A 25408-nucleotide genomic window follows, 5' to 3' on the forward strand; every position below is an offset into this window, starting at 1 on the left:
ACTTCGATTACATCATCCAATTTGCTTTCACCATACCTTCCAAATGTGTAAAATAATACTTTTGTATTTTTATCTACACATATAGATAGGTCATTATAACTAATTGGGGTAATCTGTGTCCAACTGGAGTCATATCTGCACCTATATCTTAAAGTCCTTTATCATGTACAAGATAGGATATAACTAAAGCTGCAGTTGCTGTTTTGCTCAAATACTTATTTTCTATTTTTCTTTCAAAGGCAAAGCTCCCACTGACTTAAACAGAAGTAGTCATTGGTGTAAGAAAACTTGAGCTTGTTTGTAAGAGGACCTCCATAAAGCATTAACTGTATCACAAGAATTATAAAATGCATATATATTACATATATATAAATACATATATATTACGTGTATATGCATTATATGTATCTGTATTATGTATATATGCATATATATGCATATCTGTTCAACAGGTTGGAAGATGAAATAGCCTAGAAGGACTTCTGAAAGGGAAAAATGACAGGCAATATACATAGTTGTACTATGATCAAAAATATGATTTCATTTATTCAAGCTGATACAATGTGCCGATGAATGTCTTACTTGGTGTACACTAGAAGGGGCTATCTTTGAAGTTTGAAAGTCATCACTTTCTTACCAAAGGGTGATTTTACAGAACTGTTTACCACAAGAAATGTGCAGAAAACAGCTGGAGGCCTGGTGGGGGCCAGGTGACCTTTCATTACGTGAGCCACCCAGGAACCCAGCTCAGCGCCCCGCAGTACCAAGTGACACATTTCTCTGTGGTACCGCCTGAAATTAGATTTTTTCTCTGGGACACTCAAGCCAGCCCACAGCCACCCGCGGCTGCAGCGACCCCCTCAGAGCGGGACGGGCAGCTGCCACAACGCCGCCGGCGCCCGCCACGCTGCCCGCGCTCAAAATGGCGGCGGCGGCACAGGTTCGGCACCGCCCGGCGGGCGGAGCGCTTCCGACAGGGCCCTGCGCGCTGCGGGACAGCGGCGGCTGCGAGCCGGGGCCGGGGCCGGGGCCCGGGCCGCGGCCATGGGCACGGCTGGCGGCGGAGGCGCCGCTCTGCGGCTGTCGGGGCTGCACGGGTACGCGGCCGAGTTCTCGCCCTACTGGCCGGGGCGCGCCGCCTGCGCCGCCGCGCAGTACTACGGCATCGCAGGTGCGGGGGGGATGGCGGCGGGGCGGGGACGGCTCGGTGCTTCTCGTGGGCGTGGGGGGTCGGAGGGGAACGGTGCCTCCGCACCCGTGTGCTTGTCTGAGTGCGTAAACGGTGTCTTCACGAGCACTTGGCGGTTGCCCTGTGTGTGTGGCCTTCGCTATGCTGGGATGCGCATTTGGTGCGATTCATGTAAATTGGGCTTCTCCGATACTTTCGATCCCAGTAGGAGTATTTTCCCTAAAAGCATTCAGATAAAATAAAGTTTCTAAATGTGGCTTTGCTTTGGCGTTATCGCAGTCAAGGGGGAAAACAGTGCTTGTGCATGTTTTTCCTAGAGCTGAATTGTTTTGGTTTGGGTGAGCTGTGTTTGTATTAATAGATTCCTTTTCCCCGGGGGGGGGGTGGGGGGGTGGGGGGGGAAGTGTTATATCTGCTGTTTTACCAAGCAAATACAAAGGGACCCCATACTGGTATGTCAGTAACGCAAGGTCACGGGTAAAACGCACTCTGTTGTGTGAGTTGCTTCTTCTCCAACCTCATCCACAGGTGTACCGGGGGACAAAAATCTGATGTAAATAAATCACCCTTTTGGAGAACAGGAGAGACAACAAGCTGTTTATACACAGTCCTGAATTGTTTGGCCTCTTAAAGAAGCTCAGATACCTTTCAAGTACCTACTAGCTGCCTCAGAACATGGTAGAGTCCTTGGCGCGGGGTAATTAGTTGTGATGTTTTGTTTTATTTTGGTGTTTTAGGTTGTGGAACTCTGGCAGTGCTGGAACAAAAAGGAGCTGGGATTGTTCTGCTCAGGAGGTAACACAGGAAATATTTTCTCATGTAAAAATGAAATGTAAACCTATATTGTAGTGAGTAGAAAACCCAACCTGAACGTTTTTGGGACTTATTAGTGATATAAAGTATTACGTCTATGCTACGTTATCTACTAAACGTGTATTTGTATTTAGGTGTAAATGATTGGTTTACATTGTATAGATCTTGTTATAAGAAGTAATCTGCATTGCATCCTTTCCATAAGCGTAAACCATTTTATAGCAAACAGGCAATGTAAATTAAAAGTAGCCCTTCTGTCCTAGCTTGAAACTAAATTTTTTGTTTGTTTTTATAGGTGCATTGCCAACTATACTTATCTCCTTATTATTGGCTTATACTGAAAATATAGCAGGGAGTTGTGGCAAGTCAGGGAGGTCCATTCTAGGAGATGGAGTGTTCTGTGAGTTTGATTTCTGTTCTGGAAGGGAGAAGGGTAACAAAGGTTAGGAGGGAAAGGGTTTGGTACTTGGCCATCATTTGCCTTTTTTTTTTTTTTTTTTTTAAACAAGCTTTTGAAACAGCAGTTCTTTAGATTAAGAAGAGAGATGAAATAGAAATACTTAGTGAGCAGTTAATCAGAGAAGTTATTTTTAATTCATAATTTTACAGCAAGACTATCTGAAGCTGTTAAGCACAGTTGGTTCTGCTAAGCACCCTGGTTCAGTAGTATTCATTTCTCTGTTTTCAGAGAGACTATTTATTTTGTGATGGAAAGTCCTGTACCTTCCTGAGCACCAAGCTTTGTCATTTGCTCTATAGAAACTTCCTGTGTGCGTGCCATTCCCTCATAATTACTGTGAGGTGCCATGAAGTTCAACCTGAGCTTAGCTAAACCTTCAGTGAAAAGGGGGTAAATAACTTCGTATTTACCATGAGATAACAGCATGGTCACTGATAGTTGTTGCAGAGCAACTAATACATGGTATTTGATCCCACACGATGAATTATTGTTGTGTTGAAAGCCCTTTTTAGGAGTTATAGAGATATTTAGTATGTTCATTGCTATCTTTCTGTTGGTTTTTTGTTCTGACTCAGCTTCTTAATGATGTTGTGGATTGGTTAGAGCCCTCCCAACACAAACAGTTTTATTTCTTTGTTTACCACAGTTGTTACAGACAACTACCTCTGTAGCAACGTCCTGAAGAAACCGTAGATCAAAATGAGATGTGTGGCACCTCTTACTATGCTTGCCCAGCAGTTAAGGACTGAAATCCAGATTCCATTCTCTGTATCGCAGATCCTTAGCTCATTCATGCTTTAAGTTAATCAACCTATTCTTGTAAAAGTTAACGTTATATCCAGTAAGCTGCTTGTAAGGAGATTCACTGGAAACTCAAATAAATAAAAAGCTGTTTAGAATGGTAAAGAGGTTAATTTAAAGAAATACTGTCTTTGCATGTAACTAGTCCAGACTTATGCGTCATGCTTACCAATGGACAAATATTTTCATTGTTCTGATGTAGCTATGACTGGAACGATGGCCTTTTTGATGTGACGTGGAGTGAGAACAATGAACACGTGTTGATCACTTCGAGCGGGGATGGATCTCTGCAAGTCTGGGATACGGCTAAACCCAGAGGTCCACTGCAAGTCTATAAAGAGCACACTCAGGAGGTAAATCAGGCAAACTTGAAGAATTTAATGAGCTGTCTAATGCTTGAATTATTAAAGGTGTGGACTCATAATCAAAAGCGTTTTTTGCAGTCTATTTTTTAGCTTTGTTTGGGTCCATGCTTTGAATTTATAACAACATTATTTTGAATATAAAGTAAATGATATACGCTACATATTCATCTACTACAGCATATGAATGCACAAACACCGCATAGTAAATAAATCTAATATATTCAGAAATAGCATTTGTGGTTTCTTCTAGGCTAAGTAGTCATTGAGTAGGATGAGAGTCCTGAAGTCATTTTGTGGCTTTAGTGAACATTGTTGGATAGGTCTAAATCAGGCAGCTGATGTGTATAGCAGTGTTATCTTTGAGGATATAGAATGATACAAATAATGTGGATCCTTAGAGCTTCTGTTCTACTCAGTAACTGCTTATCCTTTTCCATCCTAGCATCTCTGAGATCCTGCTCAAGGCAATAGTAGTCAAATATTGGGACAGTGTGTATTTTTTTAGTCTTGGTTTGAAACCATTGAATTTGATTTGCTTAAAATCTCAGTTTCTTTATATAGTGAAATCTTGGTAGAGAAAATGTTACATTCATGTTCACGAATATATCTGCATATTTTCAAGGCCTTTTACGCCTCAGCGTACTTATCTTCCCACAAGCAATCTTTCTACTTTTTTTTCCATGCTTTCTTTCTAACACTACTCCTTTTTCTCAAGTCTTTGTACTTTACGTGTGATAAATTTTAGCTAGAATTAGTGGCACTTTATCTGAATGAAATAAATGTGCGTGAAATAAGCTAGTGGATATGTAGTCAACAAAAAAATTTTGGGAATCCAGTTTTGTATTCATAAAGACCTCTTTTTTTTTTTTTCTGATATGAAGCACAAAGCTAAAAGCTCATTGATTGCAGTTACATGACAATTTGCTGTACCTTTTTTTTCTTTGTAATGTGGCTATTTTGGCTTAATACATATACTAAGTAAATAAGGAACTGCGAGAGATGAGTGTGGTTGTGGTCAGTATTTTATGATAATGTTCAAAGACTGATGGAAAGATGTGGGCAAAACATATAGTGTTTTTTTTTTTTTTTTTTGGACCCTATCGTTTTCTCCTTGAAATTCTGTCCATAGGATTATTTTGGTTTTGCTACACCATCTGTTGTTTGTGAAGTAAAAATTTGTGTCCAAGTCTCGGTTTAGCAGGGAGCATGAGGAGGTGGATGCATTCAACCGTGAGTTGGAAAGACAGTACAGGACACACGGGTTTCCTCTGAGACATGAAAGTTTTGTATCGCTTCTTTATAAGCGCACATTAAGAGGAGAGATTTCAGCAGGAACATAACTAAGAGTTTGTGGTAAACACTGGCAAACAGTGCTCTTTAAAATGATTGACTACCTTCTTGATCTGTAATCCTAGTCTGACACTTTTAGTGATGATTTTGTCACTGTTTTTTAATACTTCTAATGCAAGATTGATGGGGATTGGTTTCTTGTTTTCTAAATGAGATCATTATCCCCCCTCAAACAGAATGTACAATTTTAAATTAAAAGTGCATCTTTATTGTTAAAGGACAATGAGTTTTATTCCAGCACTAACCAACTGCTGATTATCGTGAATAAATTAGTCTAACTTACTTTGGTTTTGATGAAGTGTCACTAGAATGTGAGACAATAGAGTACTTTAATTAAATTTGTCTTGTAAAGTGATTTTTAGCATTACATTAAACTTTTTTTTTTTTACTTCTTTTTGTTCATCTTCTTTTCATCTTACCTGAGACATTTCATACTGGTATTTATGGCATTAAGGCATTAATGAAGCATTTCATAATTGAAGATAAAGCACTGAAAGAGTAACAGTTGAGGTCTGTGCTGTGTTACTATCCTTTCCCAGTTACTCAGCACAGCTTCTGTTGAAGCATCTGTAAATTTATGTTGGATGATAACGTGAAAAGGGAAGATTAAAAGTGAACCTTACTTTCTACTCCCACGCTTTCTTCTTTTCATTCCCTTCCCATTACCCAGACCTGCCAAGTGCCAGATGAAAAATAGCTCTTGCATTTTCGGAACCTGTTGTCTGTTCTGTTTGTAATCCTTGCCTGGAGGAGAACTTGTCCAGGTACCGTTACCTGCAGTGCAGCTGCAGGACGCTGGGCAGCCCCAGCCGTGTCTGCCATATGCGTGCAGATCGCTGTCATTGCGTGTCTTTGACAGACCTGCGTGCTCATAGCTTGCCAGTGAGCTGTAAACCATATGTGCACTTGGTGTTATCTGCACGGCAGATCTGATACATCCCGAATCTGTGGGGCTAGGTGCATTGTGTGACAGAGGTACACGTTTCTCAGGTCTGCATTGCTTTCTTGAGAATTCTGGACATGAGTATGCTAGCCCAGCACCCGAGCTGAGCAAACTTTGTAGGGCTGTTGCACGAATGAGGCGTACTATGTAGTAATGTGTTTAGGGGCATTGCCAAACAACATGTTAAGAGTATAACACACAACTGCTCCCCAGATTCAGGGGGAAGGAGAGGAACCAATTGGAAAAATGTGATGTCTTCTGTTTTAAAACATGAACAGGTACTTGAGTGTCTCCTTTATTAATAACTTAATAGAAGGAGACAGGTTGAAAAAGGAGCTGTAGTACTGGTAGGAAGCTGGCAAAAGTAGAAAAAGCAAGGGGGTAAAGGCGTGGTTTGGAAAAACAAACTGAAGAATTACAGCTCAGTTTATCATTTGGCTTTCATCAAATAGTGTGTAAGTGTCGTGTGCATTTGGATTATAAACTCCTCACAGAACACAAAGCACAAAAGGGTGCCAGGGCAATAACCCTTTCAGTATATGGAAGTGGGGCATTGTAAGTTTAAGAAAAGTTGCAGATGTTGCACCGTGTTTTTTCTGTGGGGAATGGTTGCTTTCAACTTTGGGGAAATGAGCAAATAGATGAAAAACAGTTAAATTAAACTGGATCCAGCATAGTCTGAAATTGTTTTGTGAAGGAAAATGCGCAGAAATAGATAATGATGCCTTGATTTCCTTTCTCATACAGGACGCTTTCCATAGAAGACTCTGGCTTTTGCTAGGTTATTTTTTTTTCCCCTGTCTAACTTCTCTGCTTTTCCTCTGGTGACACAGGTCAAAACATTTTCACCTTCAAAACAGGGTTGCTGTAACTTAATGCCCGATTATGGGGGCCAACTACACTGCACTACTTGAACAGCCTCTAGTATGTCGACTTGCAGATTAGATCCAGTGCTGTGCTAGAACAAGGCTATCCCAGCTGGCATACCAGCCCCTGGGTGGTGACCCAGCTGCTGAGAGCAGTGCCACAGGCTGGTAGGTGGTGGCCATTTTTCTGAGAAGTGCCATGGAAGGTCTGCTTAGGTCAGCAGGTGAAGCAAATGAACTGTTTCAGCTAGTATTTAGCCACATCAGCTCTGGAATTGGTCTTGTCCCACTCCAGTTTGCTGAGCTCCAGACACCATTAGTATTTGAAACACTGGTGAATAGTCAACATTTTAGTCTGAGGTAAAAATTATGAGGAATAGAATGTGTCTCACAATGTATAGATAAAGGTACAGTCTGTTTGAAGCTGGAACCTGTACCCGTTCTTGAGGCTTTCAGATTTGAAGCTATTTGAATGACTACCTTAGAGCTTTTATGTTTTTGCTGGGGCAGCAGAGCTGAAAAATCAGCAGTGGTGGATAGAGTTAAGGTATTCTCTATTGAGATAGGGGGATCGATGTTAGAATAAACTATGAGAGAAGAGAGAGCTTATTTCAGCTTCACAGAGAAAAGCACCATCTTAATAGCTGGAATGATTAGTCATGAAGGAAATGGGGTTTTTATTTTTGCCTGATTTGTTTGAGGATGTGGATAGTAAAGAAGAGTGTCATAGAACTTGGAAAATGTGAAAATGAAGAGCATTTGATGGCATGTGTTTCTTTTGAGAATTAGAAATAATAATAAAAAAAAGCATTTACGATTAGTCAGCGAAAGCCTCACAGTCATCTCCTTTGTCAGCTCTGAAGAGAGATGTCAGTTACATTGTTAGCAATTACAAACTGGATATCTGAATAAAATTGGATCAGAGATCAGAAATCAATTTGAGTTATGGCTTCTTACTGTGCTAGAAACTTCTAGTGATGGTGGGTCTTTGTGGATTTTGTGTATTTTATGTCTTTTTTTTTTTGGTCTCCATTTTGATCTGTCTTTAATTTTTGGATACTTTTCTGAGGCTATAGGTGCCTTTGGTGCCAGATGGAGATGTTAAATTTAATTTTTGCTCAGGTAAACGGCATGGTTGGCAGTTCTGTGATGCTAGACCAATGTGGCTTTTTTGCTGATTATGATATAATCTGAAAATCCAAGTGTATTTAGTGGAACTTTGGCTAACTAGAGTTTCAACCGTATAATGCTTTTTCTAAACTAGGTTGTCGTATTGTTTGTAGGCATATAGTGTTGACTGGAGCCAAACTAGAGGAGAGCAGCTAGTGGTGTCTGGTTCTTGGGATCAAACAGCAAAGCTGGTATGTTGATTTTCTGTTGAAAGCAAAAAATGTCGTTTGTTTTGGAACTAATAGTTCTTTGTGTTAAGAAACAAAATTAATTAACCTTTCCTCCATTTTAAACTGAGGCTGCAATTCTGGTTTAACTGAGATGTTCTTTTATCCTTCAGTTGATAGCAGTTTAAGTATACCAGTGCTTTTCATGATACATGGTAAAAGTTAACTTAGTCCTTTCTGTATGTATAAATCTTTTATATATGTGAAACCCTCTCCTTTCTTACTGCATGTGTACTTCAACAATTTTCTTTTTACTTTATTCAGTGGGATCCAGCTGTGGGGAAGTCTTTACGCACTTTTAAAGGCCACGAAGGGGTTATTTACAGCACTATATGGTCTCCTCACATCCCTGGCTGTTTTGCATCTGCCTCAGGTAAACGTGATGGTAAAGGAGTTCTCGCAACAAAAAAAGCCGATATGGTATTGCATTAGTTCAGTGCTTTGTCCAGCAGGTGGTACTGTGCCTCATACATAAAAATGGAAGAGGGAAAGATAAACGTATTGCTGCAGCTAGACGTAGGTTCTCTTAACACCTCTAAATTATTCTCTTGGTGGCTGTTTAGACAGGGATCAGCAGTTTTCTAGCAGTCACTTTAGTGACCTTGTGGCAGTTTTTTCTATTATGTACTCTTATCCATTCATCTGACTCTTGTTAGTGACCACTAAAATATGCTACTTGCTTTATTTTCTGTTCTGGCTTACGCTTTTGATAAAATTGTCTCAAGCATCAGCAGTCTGTTAGACCTGTGAAAAACACAGTCAATTACTATTGACTTGTTTCCAATACTGATGGAAATCACTGTGTCAGGTTCTTCAGAAACAGTAATCATCAATTACACTTTTCTGCTTCTGCCAGTGCTGTGAATATTGCTGACTTATCTAGTCATAACTGAGCTGGATGCATCTGCAGTGGAAGAGACAAGGCGAAGAGATGTTAAAGTGATATGACAGCATTTTCCAAGCCCTGCTCCTGGTCCAGCGGCACAAGGAACAGTGGACCAGCAGCAGCTGACTAGATGGTTTGGGGTGAGGACTGCTGTGAGCCACAGAGTTAGAAACTGAGGGCAGTAAGACACTGCTTTAATGCAAATACCTGTAAATTAGTGGCTTAAATATCTCTGATTTCAAGTCTGTTGGACTTCTGTAGTGATTCAGAGAGAATTTGTTTAGCTCTTACGTCAAGAGGGTAAGCAAGTAGAAATGTCTTCCTGCTACTAAAGTTAAAGAGAGAGATTCAGTGAACCAAGATAATGGTCTTCCCAATTCTGTGGGAAGTACGGTGGAAAAAGTGGACCCAACTTTAATTTTATAAAGTCTGTGTGGCTATTTCCATCTGACTCGACTTGTACAGTTGGACTAGACTAACTGACAGGTTTCATTTATTTGTTCTAACGTAGTAGTGCTTGGTAGGCAGATGCTGGTACACAGCTGTTTCCAACTTGAAGATCTATTGAAGTAACCTTTGAGGTGCCTATCTAAAGGACATACAGAAACTTAGAAGATTAAGCCCTGTATATTGTATGGCAGTTCTACAGAAATGCAGCTATTTACCACAAAATGCTGTCTAAGTACAATTTGACCAAACGTAGGTGCTTAGGATTTTTTGTTTTCAAATTCTAGAAGTAGTAATCTCTATAAAGTCCTGCTTAGAAGCCTCCCTTCCATGATAGTCTTGTTTATACAAAGTCGATGACGTTCTAGATGAAGAAGAGGGTTTTGCTGATCCAGCAAGTTATTTCAAATTTGATGCTCTAGGCAATTAAGTCAAACTCTCTTCTAATCCATTGCCACTTGAACAACTTTGGGAAACGTTGACTGTTAGATGCTGTATGTGATGGTACTTTGTGTAAAGCAACATACAATTGGTCCGCTCTTTGAGAGACTCGGTGGGTGCAGCTGCTTAAAGTTTTGGATAAAGCACTAAAGAGTAGATATTCTTTTGTGAATTTCCCTTTAACTCTTGAAAGGGACAAACATTTAATGCCAGACCCTGAAGCTAATTGAAGTCAATTTTCAGGATTGATGACTCTGTAGTGTCTTACAGGAAAAACAACACACACGAGAGAAACAAGATTTCTCTTCTGCAAGTACTACACAGATATGAAATAAAAATCTTGTAATTAATTGTCAGGCATAAAATCATTAAGAGAAAATGAAGCCCTCAAAATGGTGATTTTTTTTCTTGTTTTCAAAATAAAACCTTCAGTGTACTCTGAAATGAAATAACTTCAAACCAAAGATTTTGCATAGAAGTCATGTTTTTTAGTTTACATGGGAATTTTCCTGTGGTTTGGTTTGATTAGATTACTTTACTACTAAAAATAACATATTGGGAGCTTTTTCTTTGGTCAGCAGGACTGTACGTAGTAGAAGTAGTCATGACTCTCGCCCTGGGTGCAAACACTCTTTCCTTATTGTAAGAAAGACATATTGGACATACACTCAGTTTATTTCACTGTTCAGTGTTTAATTACATTCTGTTGTGATGGTGAAGATACGTGATGAAAGTCAAGTAGAGCTATATTGGAAGCTGGACCTCCTCAGTAAAAAAAAAAAAAAATTGCTTTGATCCACACATGCTATACAGATGACAGAAAGCTTAATATCATTGACAGAACTTCTACTGAGCTAAAGTTGGAGCTGGAAAAAAACTGCAACCCCAACATGATAGCATTGTGTCTAACTTAGTGCTCTTCCCTTCTTGTCTGATACACTTAGTGTGAAGGCTGACCTGAAGTTTTACAGTCTCTTTTGCAACTGTGTTGTCTTGAAAATTGAAAATATGTCTGGAGGAGCACTTCTTGAACTTCCTTTCATCTCTTTTATTGTTGTTTTAAAGCAATACCCTTTTTGAAGGATATTGTTGAAGGGTTCCCTCTCTGAAGGAGACTGAGCTGCCATAGAATTATCGTGTGTTTTTTTTTTTTTTCTCTCTCTCTCCCACCCCTCTGTCCCACTTCTCTCATCCAACCTCACACACCTACCCACAAGCATGCATTCTCCTATATGTTCACAGTATAAAGTCTTAGCTCTTCAGAACAGAAATGAACTATTTCATGTTGCAGCTTCTTCAGTTTTGCATGTCTTAGTAAAATAGCTTTCAGGAAGCATCTTGTTAAACATAACTGGAAAAAACAATGGTAATGAAATATTTTGGATTTAACTAAATTTAGGTAAAGCACCTAAACTTTACCTGAAATTTAGGGAATTTTAGGTAAATTCTTTTTTCCCTTTTCATTTTTTTCCATGTATTCCCATTTATCTGTTCTGAAAATAAGCAAAAGGAAAGGAGACTTAGGAACCTGTGCCTCACCCCTGCCCTTTTGCTGCCTTTATTTGAATCCACGTAGGTGCCAGCAGAAGTTTAATTTCTGCTTAACTAATCAGTTTGTGAACACTGAAGACAAAATCTACCACAACTGCAGGACATAGTAAAATAGTTGCTCAGAAGTACTGTTACTGGCCTAGGCAACTTTTGCCTGAAGCTAATAAGATTAACTGCTTGCTTTTGGAATATGACTTTCTCTCAAGCTATTATGAGACTAGAAAAAGAATGGGTGAATACAATAAGAAACCTAAGTCTGTAATACAAAAGATGAAAAAGAATTTGATACTAGGCATACAGTATTTTGTTCATTAAGTCTTTGATCTGAATACATACAGGAAGACTAGCTTTGCGTGCAGTTGACAATAAAACGCAGTTACCTTACGGGCAATGAATATGTCTGAAGCTTCAGTTAAATTAGCTTTTATTCAGCATCAAATACATTTCCATTTAACGTTTGCAGGGATGCGGGAGGTACTTTATAATGCTGTAATGTACATGTACAATCATTTGTACTCTTAAAAAGCAATTAAGTAATTGACTTAGCTTTTATTGTTTGAAAATGAGAGATGTTAATAGTACCAGAACAATCTGTTAATTCAGTATATGTAAATACATTCTGTTGCGATGTCAGTAACAATTCCTGAGCTGATGAGCAGGACATTCACGTGTACGGGCGGCACCATCACGGAGCCCTGTTAAACGTCTGCCTTACGCTGAAAAAACAGTGATGTGGAAAATGTCATTAAAGAAATGAGATAAATAACAGTAACTTCATGGCTAAAAGGGTGTAATGAGTCATTGTGTCATTCGCCCCGAAGGTCTTTCTTTTACCCTGGGAAGCAAGTGGATGAGCAGCACGTACAGAGAGTGCCAGATGCACGCAACAGTAGTATGTAGGCAAACGTAAATCAGTTCACTGAATGATCCTCCACAACTTCAGAGCAACAGGCCTTGCTCAGTCCTGTGGTTTATAAAGAAAGCATCTTTTATAGTATCAAACGTTTTTATTGCCCTTTACATTTATCAATGGGAAGTAGTTAATGAAAACTGTTTTGCCCTTAGCTGCATAACTGTAGTATTCTTCAATAGAAATATGACACTAGCAAATGAAAATATGAGTATTTAGGAATCGGCAAAGCCCAGACTTAGAATGCCTGTTAGCTTGTATCTTAGCTACTCAGACCTCAGTTCTAATGCTGCATTCATTTTTAAATCATTAGCGCAGTCATTAAATTCACTGATCAGGGCAGATACATAGTTTTTATTACGTCTTTAACAAAGGATGAGGAAGGGAAAGAAGTGGTTCTCAGATCTGCAAGGTAATGTCTGTGTTTATCATTGAGCAAAGAATACAATTAATTGCTATAAATAAAGATATATTTTTTTTCACACTGAAGGCCCAGGATCAATAAATTTCTCATGCTACAGCAAAGTGTGATTGTTTTTGACTTTTTTATTACATTGACAAAAATCTCTTGGAATTACAGCTTTACTGGTTTATGAATGAAGAGAAGCTTCCGGGGAGCTCTCATTGCAGCCCCACTATACTTAAAGTGGGCTTATAAAAAAGATGGAAAGCAACTTTTTGCTCAGGTCAGGTTTCACTGCTGGCCTTGACATACTGACTTGCCTTTAAAAATGTTTGTGTCCTTGCCTACCAGTCTTTTATTGACCGACGTATGTAGTTAGGGGTCATCGAGCTATAGGTCCAGGAAGTGTGCTGGCATGTAATATTGGCACACCTTCCTGTGCTTGGGATCTGAATGTGTGTGAGGGAATGAGCTGGGCAAGGTGTACATCTACTGAATTAGTGGGAAAGGAACTGCCTTGAGTGCAACTCCTCAAGAAAGGGATGTTTTCCTGGACCTAATTTGGGATTGTCAGGTTTTTGACTTTACCTTCCTTCTTCAGAAGTAGCACAAGGCAAAAAAAGGAATTGTTTGGAGTGGGGATTGCAGACAAGTAATTCCAAATGTGTTCATATTTATTTGGTTTCCTAAAAAAGAAAAGGAAATAAACCACTCTTGTACTACAACAGAAGACTGACATCAGCTCCAACATACTTCAGTGGAAGTTCTTATTCCATTTGTTTGTGTAAGGTATGGGCAGGAGGGCTGGGGTCCTTCATTTGCTTCTTGTGGGTTCTTTTCTGATTACTTGTCTGTGAATGCGTGAAAAGAAATGTCAGCGTGAGCAAGGTTCAAGGCGTTGAAAGACCTCATTTGAATCCCTGTCCTCAAGGGATAAAAGAAATTAAAGGCTTCTATTTACTCGTGACTCCTTGTACAAGTCAAGCATCTAAAGAGCAAACTGACGGCAGGGTTACTGTGGTTTGATGCAGTTTAGCTAAACTGCTGTTTATGCTACAAGCAATTAAAATATCATTTCTTTACTTGCATTGTTGTGCTGAATCTACATAACAAAATGAGGTGGATGTTTTCATTTGGAATCTATTGCTTCAAGAGATACCAGCACAGTTTTGATTTCACCTGGGTCTTGTGCCCAAGGAGGTTTACTAAATGAACCGCTAATGTGCAGTACTTCTCAGGAAATGAGTTTGGCCTTCAATTTATGGCTAACCACTCACGCTAACCATAGTGGTGTCGTATGGAGCACATCCTAGAAAATGAAGCACTTTCAGATTGTAATATTTTATATTAGGATGTTATGTTGTAAAATAATGTGTTAGTTGAGAAGAAAAATATAGTAGCAGTTTATTTACAGTGAACTATTATGTTTTGGGTGAGTTGGGCTAGAGTTAGGTATGTAGGAAATATTTTCATTTGCTAAAGAGCAGTTTAATAATATGATAGTCTAAGTTAGGTCATTTGGTCAATTTTGAAATACAAATTCTGTCCCAAGACTGTATTTATTCATCTCAGAAAACACTGAAATAAAATTTCATTTTTTTCTCAACAATTCACTCTTTTCAGAAAAAGACTCTGTTGAAGTGTGTTGTGAGGTAACTAGAGGCTCTTTAGATTTTTTGCTTTACAGTGTTCTATGTCAGACTGAAAAATTACCAGTACATTTCCACTTGTAATTGTTTACTTGCTATTTAGATTGTGCTACACGCAAGTAGATTTTGCGCATTTAGTAGAGTGCTATTGGATGATTTAAATAAAGCTGCTATTTGTATTTGCTCTATTTCTGTCTCTTTGTGTGGAATATTATGAGCTTTATTAATCCTGTCCTAGGTTGTCTTGTATTATTTATGGGAGAAATGAACAGCATGAGCATTTTAACACGTCTAGAAAGATTGTTTTTGATAGTCTTGAGATTTGGGTTCTGCTCTTCCTTCTCCCACAGATTTTATGTTTGATTCTGGTTAAATACTTTAATCTGCTTTTTTCTGTCTAGTAAAAAATATGTATATATAAAAAATATATATATATTTTAAAAAATTGTATCTGGCCCGATGAATCCTTTCTGCCTTCAAGTAGTGCTTAAAGTTTCTTGTTTTGTTTGTTTTTAATCACCTAAATACCTAGCTATGTTGTATAGTTAATGTTGTACTTCTGCGCTGTCTGGCAACGATGGCTTACTTGGTCGTTGTCACAGGACTTTGAAATTAGGATTTATGGATGTGGGTTAAATACATTTATGAGTAAAAAGCCGGTATAAAACCGAAGTGAAATTTAAATCTTAAACAAACTTTATCTCTTCTCTGTCGTACATTATCATTCACATTAGCAGTCATCATCTTATGTACGGGGATGATGTACTTATAGATTAGCATCTCTTTCATAAGTTTTGAATAGATGAGTATGCATTGTGTAGTTCTATTGATTCGTCCAAGATTTCACAAATATTCATTAAAATGAAAGAAAGCAAGTACAATATACAAACAAATCTGGAATCATAATTATCTAACAGACCAGCAAAAATCTGTTGCCATAGAGAAATTGCTTCTTACAAAAATAGAAATATTTTGTGGGGGAAATGTTAGCCACTTTTGTGGTTGCTTGCTTTGGGATGCCAGCTGGAAGTGACTGCTAGTGAATATGATCGTATTAGGTGTGCTTTACTTGTACTTTCTATTATTATTATCCTACTTCTGCTTTATCATGTGGAAAGAAAACCACAATTTCTAGTGCAGGTTTAAAGGAATTATGGAAATGTGGAGATTCCAAAATTTTTAACAGCAGTTTTAATTGAAGGGTGCATGTGTGTATGTATTCTGAGGTCATGGAAAGATGGTGAAGCAAAAAAAAAAAATAAAAAAATTGTTAAAATGTGTAATGTGTCAGGGTCATCCTGTTTATCATCTATGAAAAAAAATCATATTCTGCCACTTACAGCTTAAATAGAGAAATTGGATTTGCCTTTGGCTTTAATTCAGTTTGTTTTGTTGACTGAAAGGTTCCCTTGCATGTTATGTTGTCCCATTAAAAATATTTTACAAATAGTGCCAGCCATAATTAATAACAGCTGCGTCTTGCGTTTTCAAACAAATTTTTAAAGAGAGAGAGAGGAAGAGAAAATAACTCTTTCTCATGGGTCAACATTTTTTATTAGAAAAGAAATAACTTGGACAGTAGAATTTTGTGTCAAAATTGTTACTGGCTGAGTAATTTACTTTTCCGAATGTTTCTGGCCATTGTAACTTTACTGCGGCCCATCTCTGTAGCAGTTCATCCTGGTTCACCTGGATTTAAATATTTATTTGCTCAGAAAAAATACCCTGTCTGTAGTGAAATACGAGCTTCCCCCTCAAACCCATGTTATCTGATGAAATTAAAATAAAAGCTTTTTGAGAAGGCCATTACTGTATCTCCAGAAGCCTTAAGACCCTGAGTGAAATCTGTCCGGAGCAGCTGAGCAGGACGCAGCACCTCTTGTGCCAGGCGCCTGCAGGCCGTGTTCCTTCCCCGCCATATGTTGCACGGGTTTGAGAACCACCCGAGCGATGCCCAGGTTTTCAGCTGACTTGCTCCTGAAAATGCCGGAGGCAGCAAGGGGAATGAAAGCAGTGAGAGTTGCTGCGGTCTTAGTGCCACAGCCACAAGGCCGGTCCAGCGGCATGCACTGCAACCAAGCTGCCTCTAGGTTAATTTTTGTGTTCAAACTTTCTACATGTTTTGCGTCTCCTTGCAGAGACGGCAGGGTGCAGTGTTCCTCTGATGTGTCTTTAGGGCAGTATTTGTTTGGACTGGAGGCAGGTTCTTGCAAGGAGCTATGATTTGACGTGCCTGACTGTGTTTTTAAGGACAGCGACCAGCTGGTCATGAAGACCATCAAAGTGCTTGTATCTAAACAGCATACCACTTACTGATGATAACCAATTTGAGGGTTTAGAGAAGTGTTTCTGGTAGAGAAATTTCTTCAGTAGCAAGGTAAAACAAAGTATTTAGTTTAGGTAGTATTGATATATGCTTTTTGAACAAATCACGGATATTTGGACACGGCTTCTAGTGATTTTATTCACCTCTTGAATGAACACAGCGCAGTTATGGATTCTAAATAGTTTTCTCTCTTTGTAAACAAATGACCCAGATAATCCATTTTTTTGGATACCAAGCTAAATATTCATGGTTAATCAGAGAATGGATTTTTTAAAAAAGAAAAAAGTTAAAAGCGTAGTTGTCTTAGCTGATGCAGTTCTCTCTATCTTTGTGAGCCATTACCATTAGCAACTGCCTTTGTAAGAAGGGTGTACACCTAGAATGCTAAAGACCTGTAGGGCTAGAGGACAATTAGTAATTTGATGGAAAGAGAGAGGCTCGGGTGATTGACGGCTCTTAGGCTGTACTCCCTTAATTGCTCCCTGAAGACCTTTGTGCGTGCGTGCACACATGCAGGTGCAAGTCTGTGCTCAGAGGTTAGGGAAAAAGTGGCATTTAATATGTGTAACAGTTACAGCAGAATGACTTTATCTTCTGATCTGTCAATGGATGACAGTAACTGCAGTTTTTGTAAATGATGAATACAGATAATACATGTTAAATGTTTCTTTCATTGAAAATGCAGAGACAAGTTGTGCTTGAAACACTGTTCGCTATTCTGCATGCTAAAAGTATGTGTGTAGGTGCTTTTTCTCATCTGATTTGCAGAGAAAAATTGTTTAGGATTCTGGTCTTCTAAGTCCATTTTGAAATGGATCCTATGCTCCTGCTTGATTTAAATGCTATTTGAATATTTTACCCCATCTTTTAATCAAATCAGAATTTAAAAAAGTAATGAAAGTGTTAGTAATAAAATGAAACTATTTTTTTTCCTAATGAAAGAGCAATAGTAAGTTCTTACTCCATTTGTGCATGTCTCTGACCTCTTTGTCTATTACGTGCTTGATGTAGCCTGAATGTCCTCATGTAATAGTTTGTGTTTCATAGAGCTAAGACACCATTGTTACCTGAGTACTAGTGGATTAACTGTATCCCATAAGTGATTCATCAATGCCAAGTGAATTTCTCTTTGTTTCAGGTGACCATACTTTAAGAGTTTGGGATGTGAAAGCCCCAGGAGTCAAACTTGTAATACCAGCCCACGAGGCTGAGATCTTGAGCTGTGACTGGTGCAAGTATGATGAGGTACAATCCTGTGCATCCAACTGTTTTCCTAGCAGAACCAGTTTCATCAAGTACCAGCGTTGGTTTTTTTTCAGTTTTTTTGTTTGGTTGGTTGGTTTTTACTGCAACATTAATGCATCTTCTAGTTATATGGGAATAAAAGCATGCCTAGTTGTTCTCTTACTAGCTAGCTAATTTACTAGCTACATCTCCAGAAGAGCATTGTTCCAACTGATAACTGGCCTAAGTAGATCTGAAGTTTTGTTCACTCTTTTACATAGTGGGCAGAATATTCCCTAGTGGAGAAACGGTTTGTATTTCTCTGTTCTCTTTAATTTACACAATGGAGACCTCATTTATGATGTATTCATCTCTGTTGTTTGATCTGTCTTATTGTTTGATCTGTCTAACTTTTATAGCTAACATTTTCCTGATATGTATCTTTGCAATTTAATAATTAAGTTGTCCTGATATATCTGCGTTGTATCAAATCATCAGAAGTTGCTGGTAACCGGTGCAGTTGACTGCAGTTTGAAAGGCTGGGATTTGCGAAACGTCCGGCAACCGGTGTTTGTCTTGCTTGGTCATACCTATGCTATCAGAAGAGTGAAAGTAAGTTGTATTTTATTCACTGTCACCCATCACTGGATTGTTATGCAAACTTTTCTGGGAAGCGATAATATTTTACATGATCTAATAACTAGGAAAAAACATGTTGAAGATTTTAGATGGTAGAGTGGCAGTTCTTGGAAACAGTTCAGTTTAGCCTGTAAAACCTGTTTGATGTTTAGCAGGTTGGTGGGCTTTCAAAGGAAATGATATCTTCAAAGTCAATATATTGATGGAAGAGCATGCCAGAGATTTAGAGAGGGATAGGAGGTTTACTTAAGCTAAGTTATATGGGCTATTTTAGATGGAGGCAAGACCTTCCCTTATTACTTTTTTAGGTGGTGCTGTGCTTTATTCTTTTGATACAAGATGTCAGTATTGATGTAAGGCAAGGTATAAAACTGGTTGTGAATGTGTATTTTTGTGTATACAAAGAAAATGTTGATAGTCAAGTAAGTTTAGAAACTCTATGCATGAACAGCTACGGATGACTGTACGGGACCTGCGTACTACTAGATCACCTATTGCTAGGAGTTTGTTCTGGATGCACAGTCACAGTGCTTGGAATTAGTATTGTATGTTGGCAGCAGGACACAGGTCTGTGATTTAATATAAGGTTAGTGTGGTACAGATAATACCTGATCATTACAAAGCCTTTCAAGAAAAGGTATGTTAATGAATATTTTCTTGGAAGCTTGAACTGGCAGAAAATAAATATCCTGAGTCACTACTTTGTTTCGCTTCACCCTGGCATTTTTGATCTGTGGCTTTAAAATGGTTTTAAAAGCTACCACATTTGGGTTGTAATTTTTCGGAAACCTAAGGGAAACTTTTCCCGATAACTATGGGAAAGGTTCCATATCACAAATCCTGTTTGTAGCTAGACAGCTTGAAAAGCTCCTGCTTATCCTAGCTACCCTTTCCTGCTACCCCCACTAGTGGTGACTCTCCATGTCTTTTTTTTCTGATTTAATTTCAGCACGACCATGTTCTAATCAGGCTCTGTGAAATATTCTTCATAGCAGAAGAACGTTTAGCAGTGGCAGATCATTCCCTAACTCCAGTTTGACAGCCATTAAGAAAGTTAAATCAATACAGCTTTGAATGTTATATTTTCACTCTCTGGGAGTTACTGGGATGTGGGATCTTTTGAAAACAGCTCTGCCACTAAGGGATTCGTAACAAAGTCTTCACAGTAAAATGTAGAAAGTGAATGCAGAATTGTTATTCATTATATCCTGTGATAGTAGAGCTAAGAGGCGCTTGATAAAACTAAAAGAAGATGGGTTTACAAACAGATGAAAGTACTTTTTCTACATATCAGATTGTAGACTTGAGTCATGTAATGGTTTGGATTGGCAGGGACCTTAAAGATCATCTAATTAAGATAATGTAAGACTTCTGGAATTAGCTCTCTCTTCAGTGGTGCCTAGTGAGAAGACAAGAGGCAATGGGAACAAATTGAAATACAGAAAATTCCATTTAAACATAAGAAAAAGCTTAATCAAAAGCTTTTTTTTTTTTCCCCTTTTTTTTTTTTTTAACTGTGAGCTTTCTCAGACACTGGTCTCCATTCTTAGAGATACTCAAAATCTAATTGGATGTGGCCCTTACCAAACTGCTCTAGTTGACCTTTGAGCAAGGCAGGATGGACTAGATGATCTTTACAGGTCTCTTCTAACTGCAGTGATTCTGTGATTCTGTGATAATCTTCCATCAGCCAGACATACTGTATGGAAGAAATCGATGACAGGTGCCTGGGTTCGCAAGCTCTTTTTACAGAACATCTTCTGTTGCTTTTACTGGAGTCAAAACACAGGGCACCCTCAGTCGGCCTCACTGAGTAGGGTATTTTTTTGTATTCTAACACAGTTTTATTTAAGTTTCCATTTTAAGGCCCCTAATGTTCCCTGTTTTCTGATGCACCTTAAAATGATTATTAAGAGTTGGCCAGAACTTTCTTTGCACCCAACTTTGAGGTCAATTCAGTAAGTGGTTTTAAGGAGACAGAGGGGAGGCTGTGTATGCATACATCTTCAAGGAAGAGGTATGTGAGAGCGCGTGGCTTTTAATCCATCTTAGCAGGCTTTTATAGGTGTTGTTAGAAGATGGACATGATCCCATGGACATGAGATACAAGAGGCAGGCCAGCACTTAGTGGTGATGAGGGTGTCCATGCCTGTGTGGTGTGACTCACCTGTCAGACTACCTTGAGAGACACCAGGATGCTACCTAGGTAGAGGCATTCTGTCCTGTCCTGCCAGCGTCCCTTCCCCTACGGCTTGCTGGCACTGGCAATTACAAAGCTGTGCAGTACGCTGGCTTGGCTGATTGCTCTGGCTGAAAATCTGTCCCTAAAAGTGGCTAGTTTCTGGATCACTAAGCTGACTCTATTTGTCCCTCAACTGCATGATTAAAAGCCGTGACACAAAGGAAGGGGGCATGAGCACGGCCTGAAGTGGAAAGGAGGGGAAAGGCCACCAGTCTTGGCAGCAGACCACTCTTAAATTAGTTTTAACCAACCATGAAATCACAGCTGTCAGTTGTCTGTCCTTTGTATTCTCTTCACTTGTACAAGCTTGCGTTGACTGTCAGGTCTGCGGCGGGCAGGGAGTTCGACCCAGCATTATGCTGTCAGGATTCTTGCAGATTGCCTCTGATCTCGCACTGCAGCACAGGGCTCCAGCAGCACGCTGGGGTCATCTGGAGCCCTTCTCAGGAGGTCTTGGCATTGGTGCATTTGGATATCTCATATTCTTAGCTGTCTTCAATGTCAAGACTGAAATATAGCTATAGCTTTTGAGTTAAACTCAAGAGATCCTTGTTTGTAGGAACATACTTTGCATTCTTGGCAGCTGTGGTGATAGCCCAAGCTTAGCTATTGAATTTCTATTATCTGTGAGCAATACTGGAAGTCTTGCAGGAAGAATCTTACCTATGAACCAAGGTGTGGGGTGCCTGTATTTCAAATCAGGTCAGTGACTTGTATATCTTGTTAAGAAATACAGACCTTTAAATGATTGGGAATTGAGGGCTGCTGAAAAGCTGGAATCAAGGTGAAAATTTCCACCAAATTGCATTCTATTTGCGCAGTTTTTAGACCTGTCTACAAGAATCTGTAGAAGAGTGTGTCACATAGGATGCCTTGCAGGAGGGGGGAGATTAGAAAGTGACATTACATTGACTTCAGTTTTTCAACTTATCCCCAATTTTCCAATTTCTGTAAATAATTGCAAAATTTTAGGACATGGAATTGATGACAGTAATATATCTTATGTTCTCTATAGCATGGCACAAATTTTCACTCTAAGATGACCCAGCTTTTCTGAAACTTGCTTTGTATAATGAGATGATACTCGGTTTGTCAGCCAAAAGCAGAATATAATGAGTGTTTATCTGACCGTTTTAAAACTTCTTAACTTTACAGCGGGGTTACTTGGCAGTGCTGTAATGAAATCAGACTGAACCAGGATCTCACAGAGCATTCCCTGTAATTAGAAACACGGTGGGGAAATTTGTTGACGTCTGTTTTGTTACAACATGATGTGGTACCTACAAAGACAGTTTAAATAGTTAAACTTTGGTAACTTTCTACTTACAGTAAGTCTGTATATGCTCACAATATTTTTACTTTAAAAATTGATCTGTTTTTGTTTTCTTGCAGTTTTCACCATTCCATGCAACTTTATTGGCCTCCTGCTCCTACGATTTTACTGTGAGGTACAGTAATTTTTTATCGCATATCTTCTTTAATATTGCCTGCAGTAGAAAATAGTTCTGGAGTGGACATATTGAAGCGCAGTTAAAGTTGCTCTCAGATATTTTCTCTCTTTGTAAAATGTGTTGAAAATACATGGGCTCTTCACTTAAAGGCTAACTCAGTCCTCTGAATTATGTCTGTGCTGACAGATGCTTTCTGGAAGCCTTTTCACATCATTCTAATACACGTAGTTGTGTCTGGCTGTGATAGTCTCTGATAGGAAGGTAGCATTCTCTAAAATGAATGTAGATAGGTGACTTGGTATGTTTCTGTGCTTTATTTTTATTTAAGCTTTTTATAACAAAGGTTTTTCAACCTGCCTGTATCTGACGAAGCCTTAGTGTTGTTCTACAGTATGTATGCTGAAGTAGACAGTACTTCAGCAAGTTCCCCTGGCTGCCCAATAAATCTGATACTGCTGAGGATTTTATAATAAAGGTATCTGCTTTAATACAAGCTATCTGCTTCTCTCTGTTTCTTAACAAGTGGAACCATATTGAAAGCAGTTGATAAGCTTGTTAGATAGATCAGTAGAGGAGAAAAAAAATACTCTTTCCTAAAAAAGATGTTTAAAAATGCCTAAGATATACAGGTTGGTATACAAGAAAGCTTACATTTCAAGAGCTGATGTTACATCTGTTCCTAGGGTAGGTTGACACAGTTTCATTTTCATTGACTCTGAGAGAGAAAACCTCTACACCATTTGCAATTGTATAGTAGAAAGTCCTGCTGGTGATATGTCTATCTAACCTTTTTTTTTTCTGTAAAATTTTAATCCAAAGGCTTGTACTTTATGCTGTTCTAGCTATAACATTCTTTAGGAATACAGTACAGTACAGGCTTTAAAATTTAATCTAAAATAAGTGATTAAGACTTAACGTACGCTTTTATATATTCACATTTTTTAAAATTGGATGTTGCATATTGAAGAGGAAAAGGACATTTCCAGACAAATTTATTTCTGAATTCCTGATTTTTATAATATTTGATTATTACTTTTTGCCTTTAGACATAATATCTATAGTGACGGTCTTACATTGTAAAGCAACTTTTACCTGAGTTCACCTGAGAATAGTGGTTTTAAAGCAGAAAACTATTGTGTGTAAAACCCACACTGGGAAGCATTGAAGTGGTAAATTTTTAAAATCAGATAAGTTAAATGATTAAAAATTAAATTTCTCACAGCAAGTATAACTTACTGTTTTCCCCAAGGCAACAGAAGTAGCAGTGTTTTCCTATACGGTAGAGTTCTGATTGCTCTTAAAACCACAACTCAATTTACTGTGCTTAAAATTCAAAGCGTATATGCCCTGAACATTAAAGGAACTAACAGTAGTACATCGTTAATTATCTGAGTTGTATCCTTAAATCAGATAGATTTTTTTTTTCCCCTCACCTGTTTTGGTGTCTCAGTCCCATGCTTGCTGTATTAAGTTTAATGCTTACAAACTTGCAGTCTTGGTGGTATATTTTTTCCCATTTTACTTTTTATCAGATAATTAAGGTAAAAGAGTTTTAAATTAAATTAGTGCTTTGGTATTCAGATAAGTAATATTCCCATGCTGGGCTTTGTAAAAAAAAAAAGCTGTGATTAATGACTGGATCTGGACAACGTTTCTTTAGGAGTGGTTGGACCTGATCTCTGTGCTTACTGTTCAGGTGCCAGCTGAAAGATCCTCTCCTCACTGATGGTAGTTCTGTTCAACAGATTCGCTGCCGAAGGAACAGGCTGTTACCTTCGCTGGGGCCAGCCAGGGATCACATGCTGATTGACTGGACAGCTTCTGGGTTGCGGTGGCTCTCTGCTGTACTCCTGCCTTTCCATGTCCTGGGCAGCGTGGCATTCCCCTCTTGGTGACGGCATGAGAGGAGGTGTGGGTACTTTGGCAGTGAGGGAAGGATGGAGTTGTGAGCAATACAGCATGGAAAGATCATTGGGTGTGCAAGCATTATGGTAAGAAGAGAGGGATTTGCAAGCCAGGCAGTGCCAGAAGTGTTAGAAGTGTTAGCCAGAAGTGCTAGAAGAAGGAAGCTGAGAAGGATGAGAATAAAGCCAACGCTCCCTCCTTCCTCCACTTCCTCCACTGCATTGTCACGCTTCCTTATGATGTGAACTTCTGGAGGCAGTGAGGGTTGGCTTCTGCAAGCTTTTGTTTCTAGCAGACAGTCTCTGCTTACTGCGTCCTGTTTAGAGAATGCCTACAGCTCTTTATCAGCAGGCTGAACGCTGTCGAACATCTGGGCAGCTTGGGGAGCGGCTGCATAGCTGGTGTGCAGCTTCTAGAGCACAGTGAACAGGAACACGCAGAGGTAAAAAAGGGCTCAGAGGCTCTGCTCCAGACAGTGTGGGACTGCTTGAGACTGTCCGGTGATGATGGTGACATTCCACAAGGAGTTGATGGAGCGGTTGTCCTTGGCACGTCAGAGTCCTCAACCTCGACAGCATTAGAGAGGATGTTCTTGGCTTCCAGGTCTGCTGGGAGTACCTGGGGCTGGGGTTTATCTTGTCACCTGTGGGAGATGTTTGCGCTGAGGTGAAGGAGGTGAGCAGACTGCATACCATCAGTGATGATGAATGCAAGATTGGCAGGGTCTTCAGAGATACCTGTCAGGTGAGAGCCTTGGGATTTAGGCTCTCACCTCTGCAAGGAAGGAGGAACAGTTAGCAACTATGCTTCAGGAAGTAGAAGATAAAGATTCCCCTGATGGACAAGGCTGGAAACCTGTGACTTCAGGCAACACAACAGTCCCCTTCTCCAGTTTGGAATTTGGAGTGAGAGAACAAGTTTAGTGCGCTGGGAATGGATGAGCAAGAACAAGCTCATTCTGGACAGGTGTCAGAATCGGCTGAGCCTGAATCAAGTGTCTGCACCGAGAGCAAGAAGTGTGTCAGCACTGGAGACTACCTCCTCTTGCATTCCCTCTTCAAGCTGGGTGGCAGGTAGATGCTTCATGTCTCGAAAGGCTTTGCAGCCCCATGTTGAGTTCCAGGAAGCTGTGGAGAGACAGCAAGGGTTT

General features: G+C 39.3%; 1 protein-coding gene across 1 annotated transcript in view; it reads left to right on the forward strand.

Moving 5' to 3' along the window:
* Nucleotides 1-981: 981 nt before the first annotated feature.
* PEX7 (peroxisomal biogenesis factor 7) overlaps nt 982-25408 on the forward strand; it is a 42248-nt gene continuing 17821 nt past the window's right edge. The window contains exons 1-8 of the mRNA XM_035538796.2: nt 982-1171; nt 1927-1984; nt 3466-3616; nt 8071-8148; nt 8449-8557; nt 17936-18042; nt 18520-18633; nt 22295-22350. Coding sequence (XP_035394689.1) covers nt 1045-1171; nt 1927-1984; nt 3466-3616; nt 8071-8148; nt 8449-8557; nt 17936-18042; nt 18520-18633; nt 22295-22350 — 800 coding nt within the window. The 5' untranslated portion in view covers nt 982-1044. The remainder of the gene's footprint in view (nt 1172-1926; nt 1985-3465; nt 3617-8070; nt 8149-8448; nt 8558-17935; nt 18043-18519; nt 18634-22294; nt 22351-25408) is intronic.

The sequence above is a fragment of the Cygnus atratus genome, chromosome 3, assembly GCF_013377495.2.
Source record: "Cygnus atratus isolate AKBS03 ecotype Queensland, Australia chromosome 3, CAtr_DNAZoo_HiC_assembly, whole genome shotgun sequence".
Taxonomy (NCBI): Eukaryota; Metazoa; Chordata; class Aves; order Anseriformes; family Anatidae; genus Cygnus; species Cygnus atratus.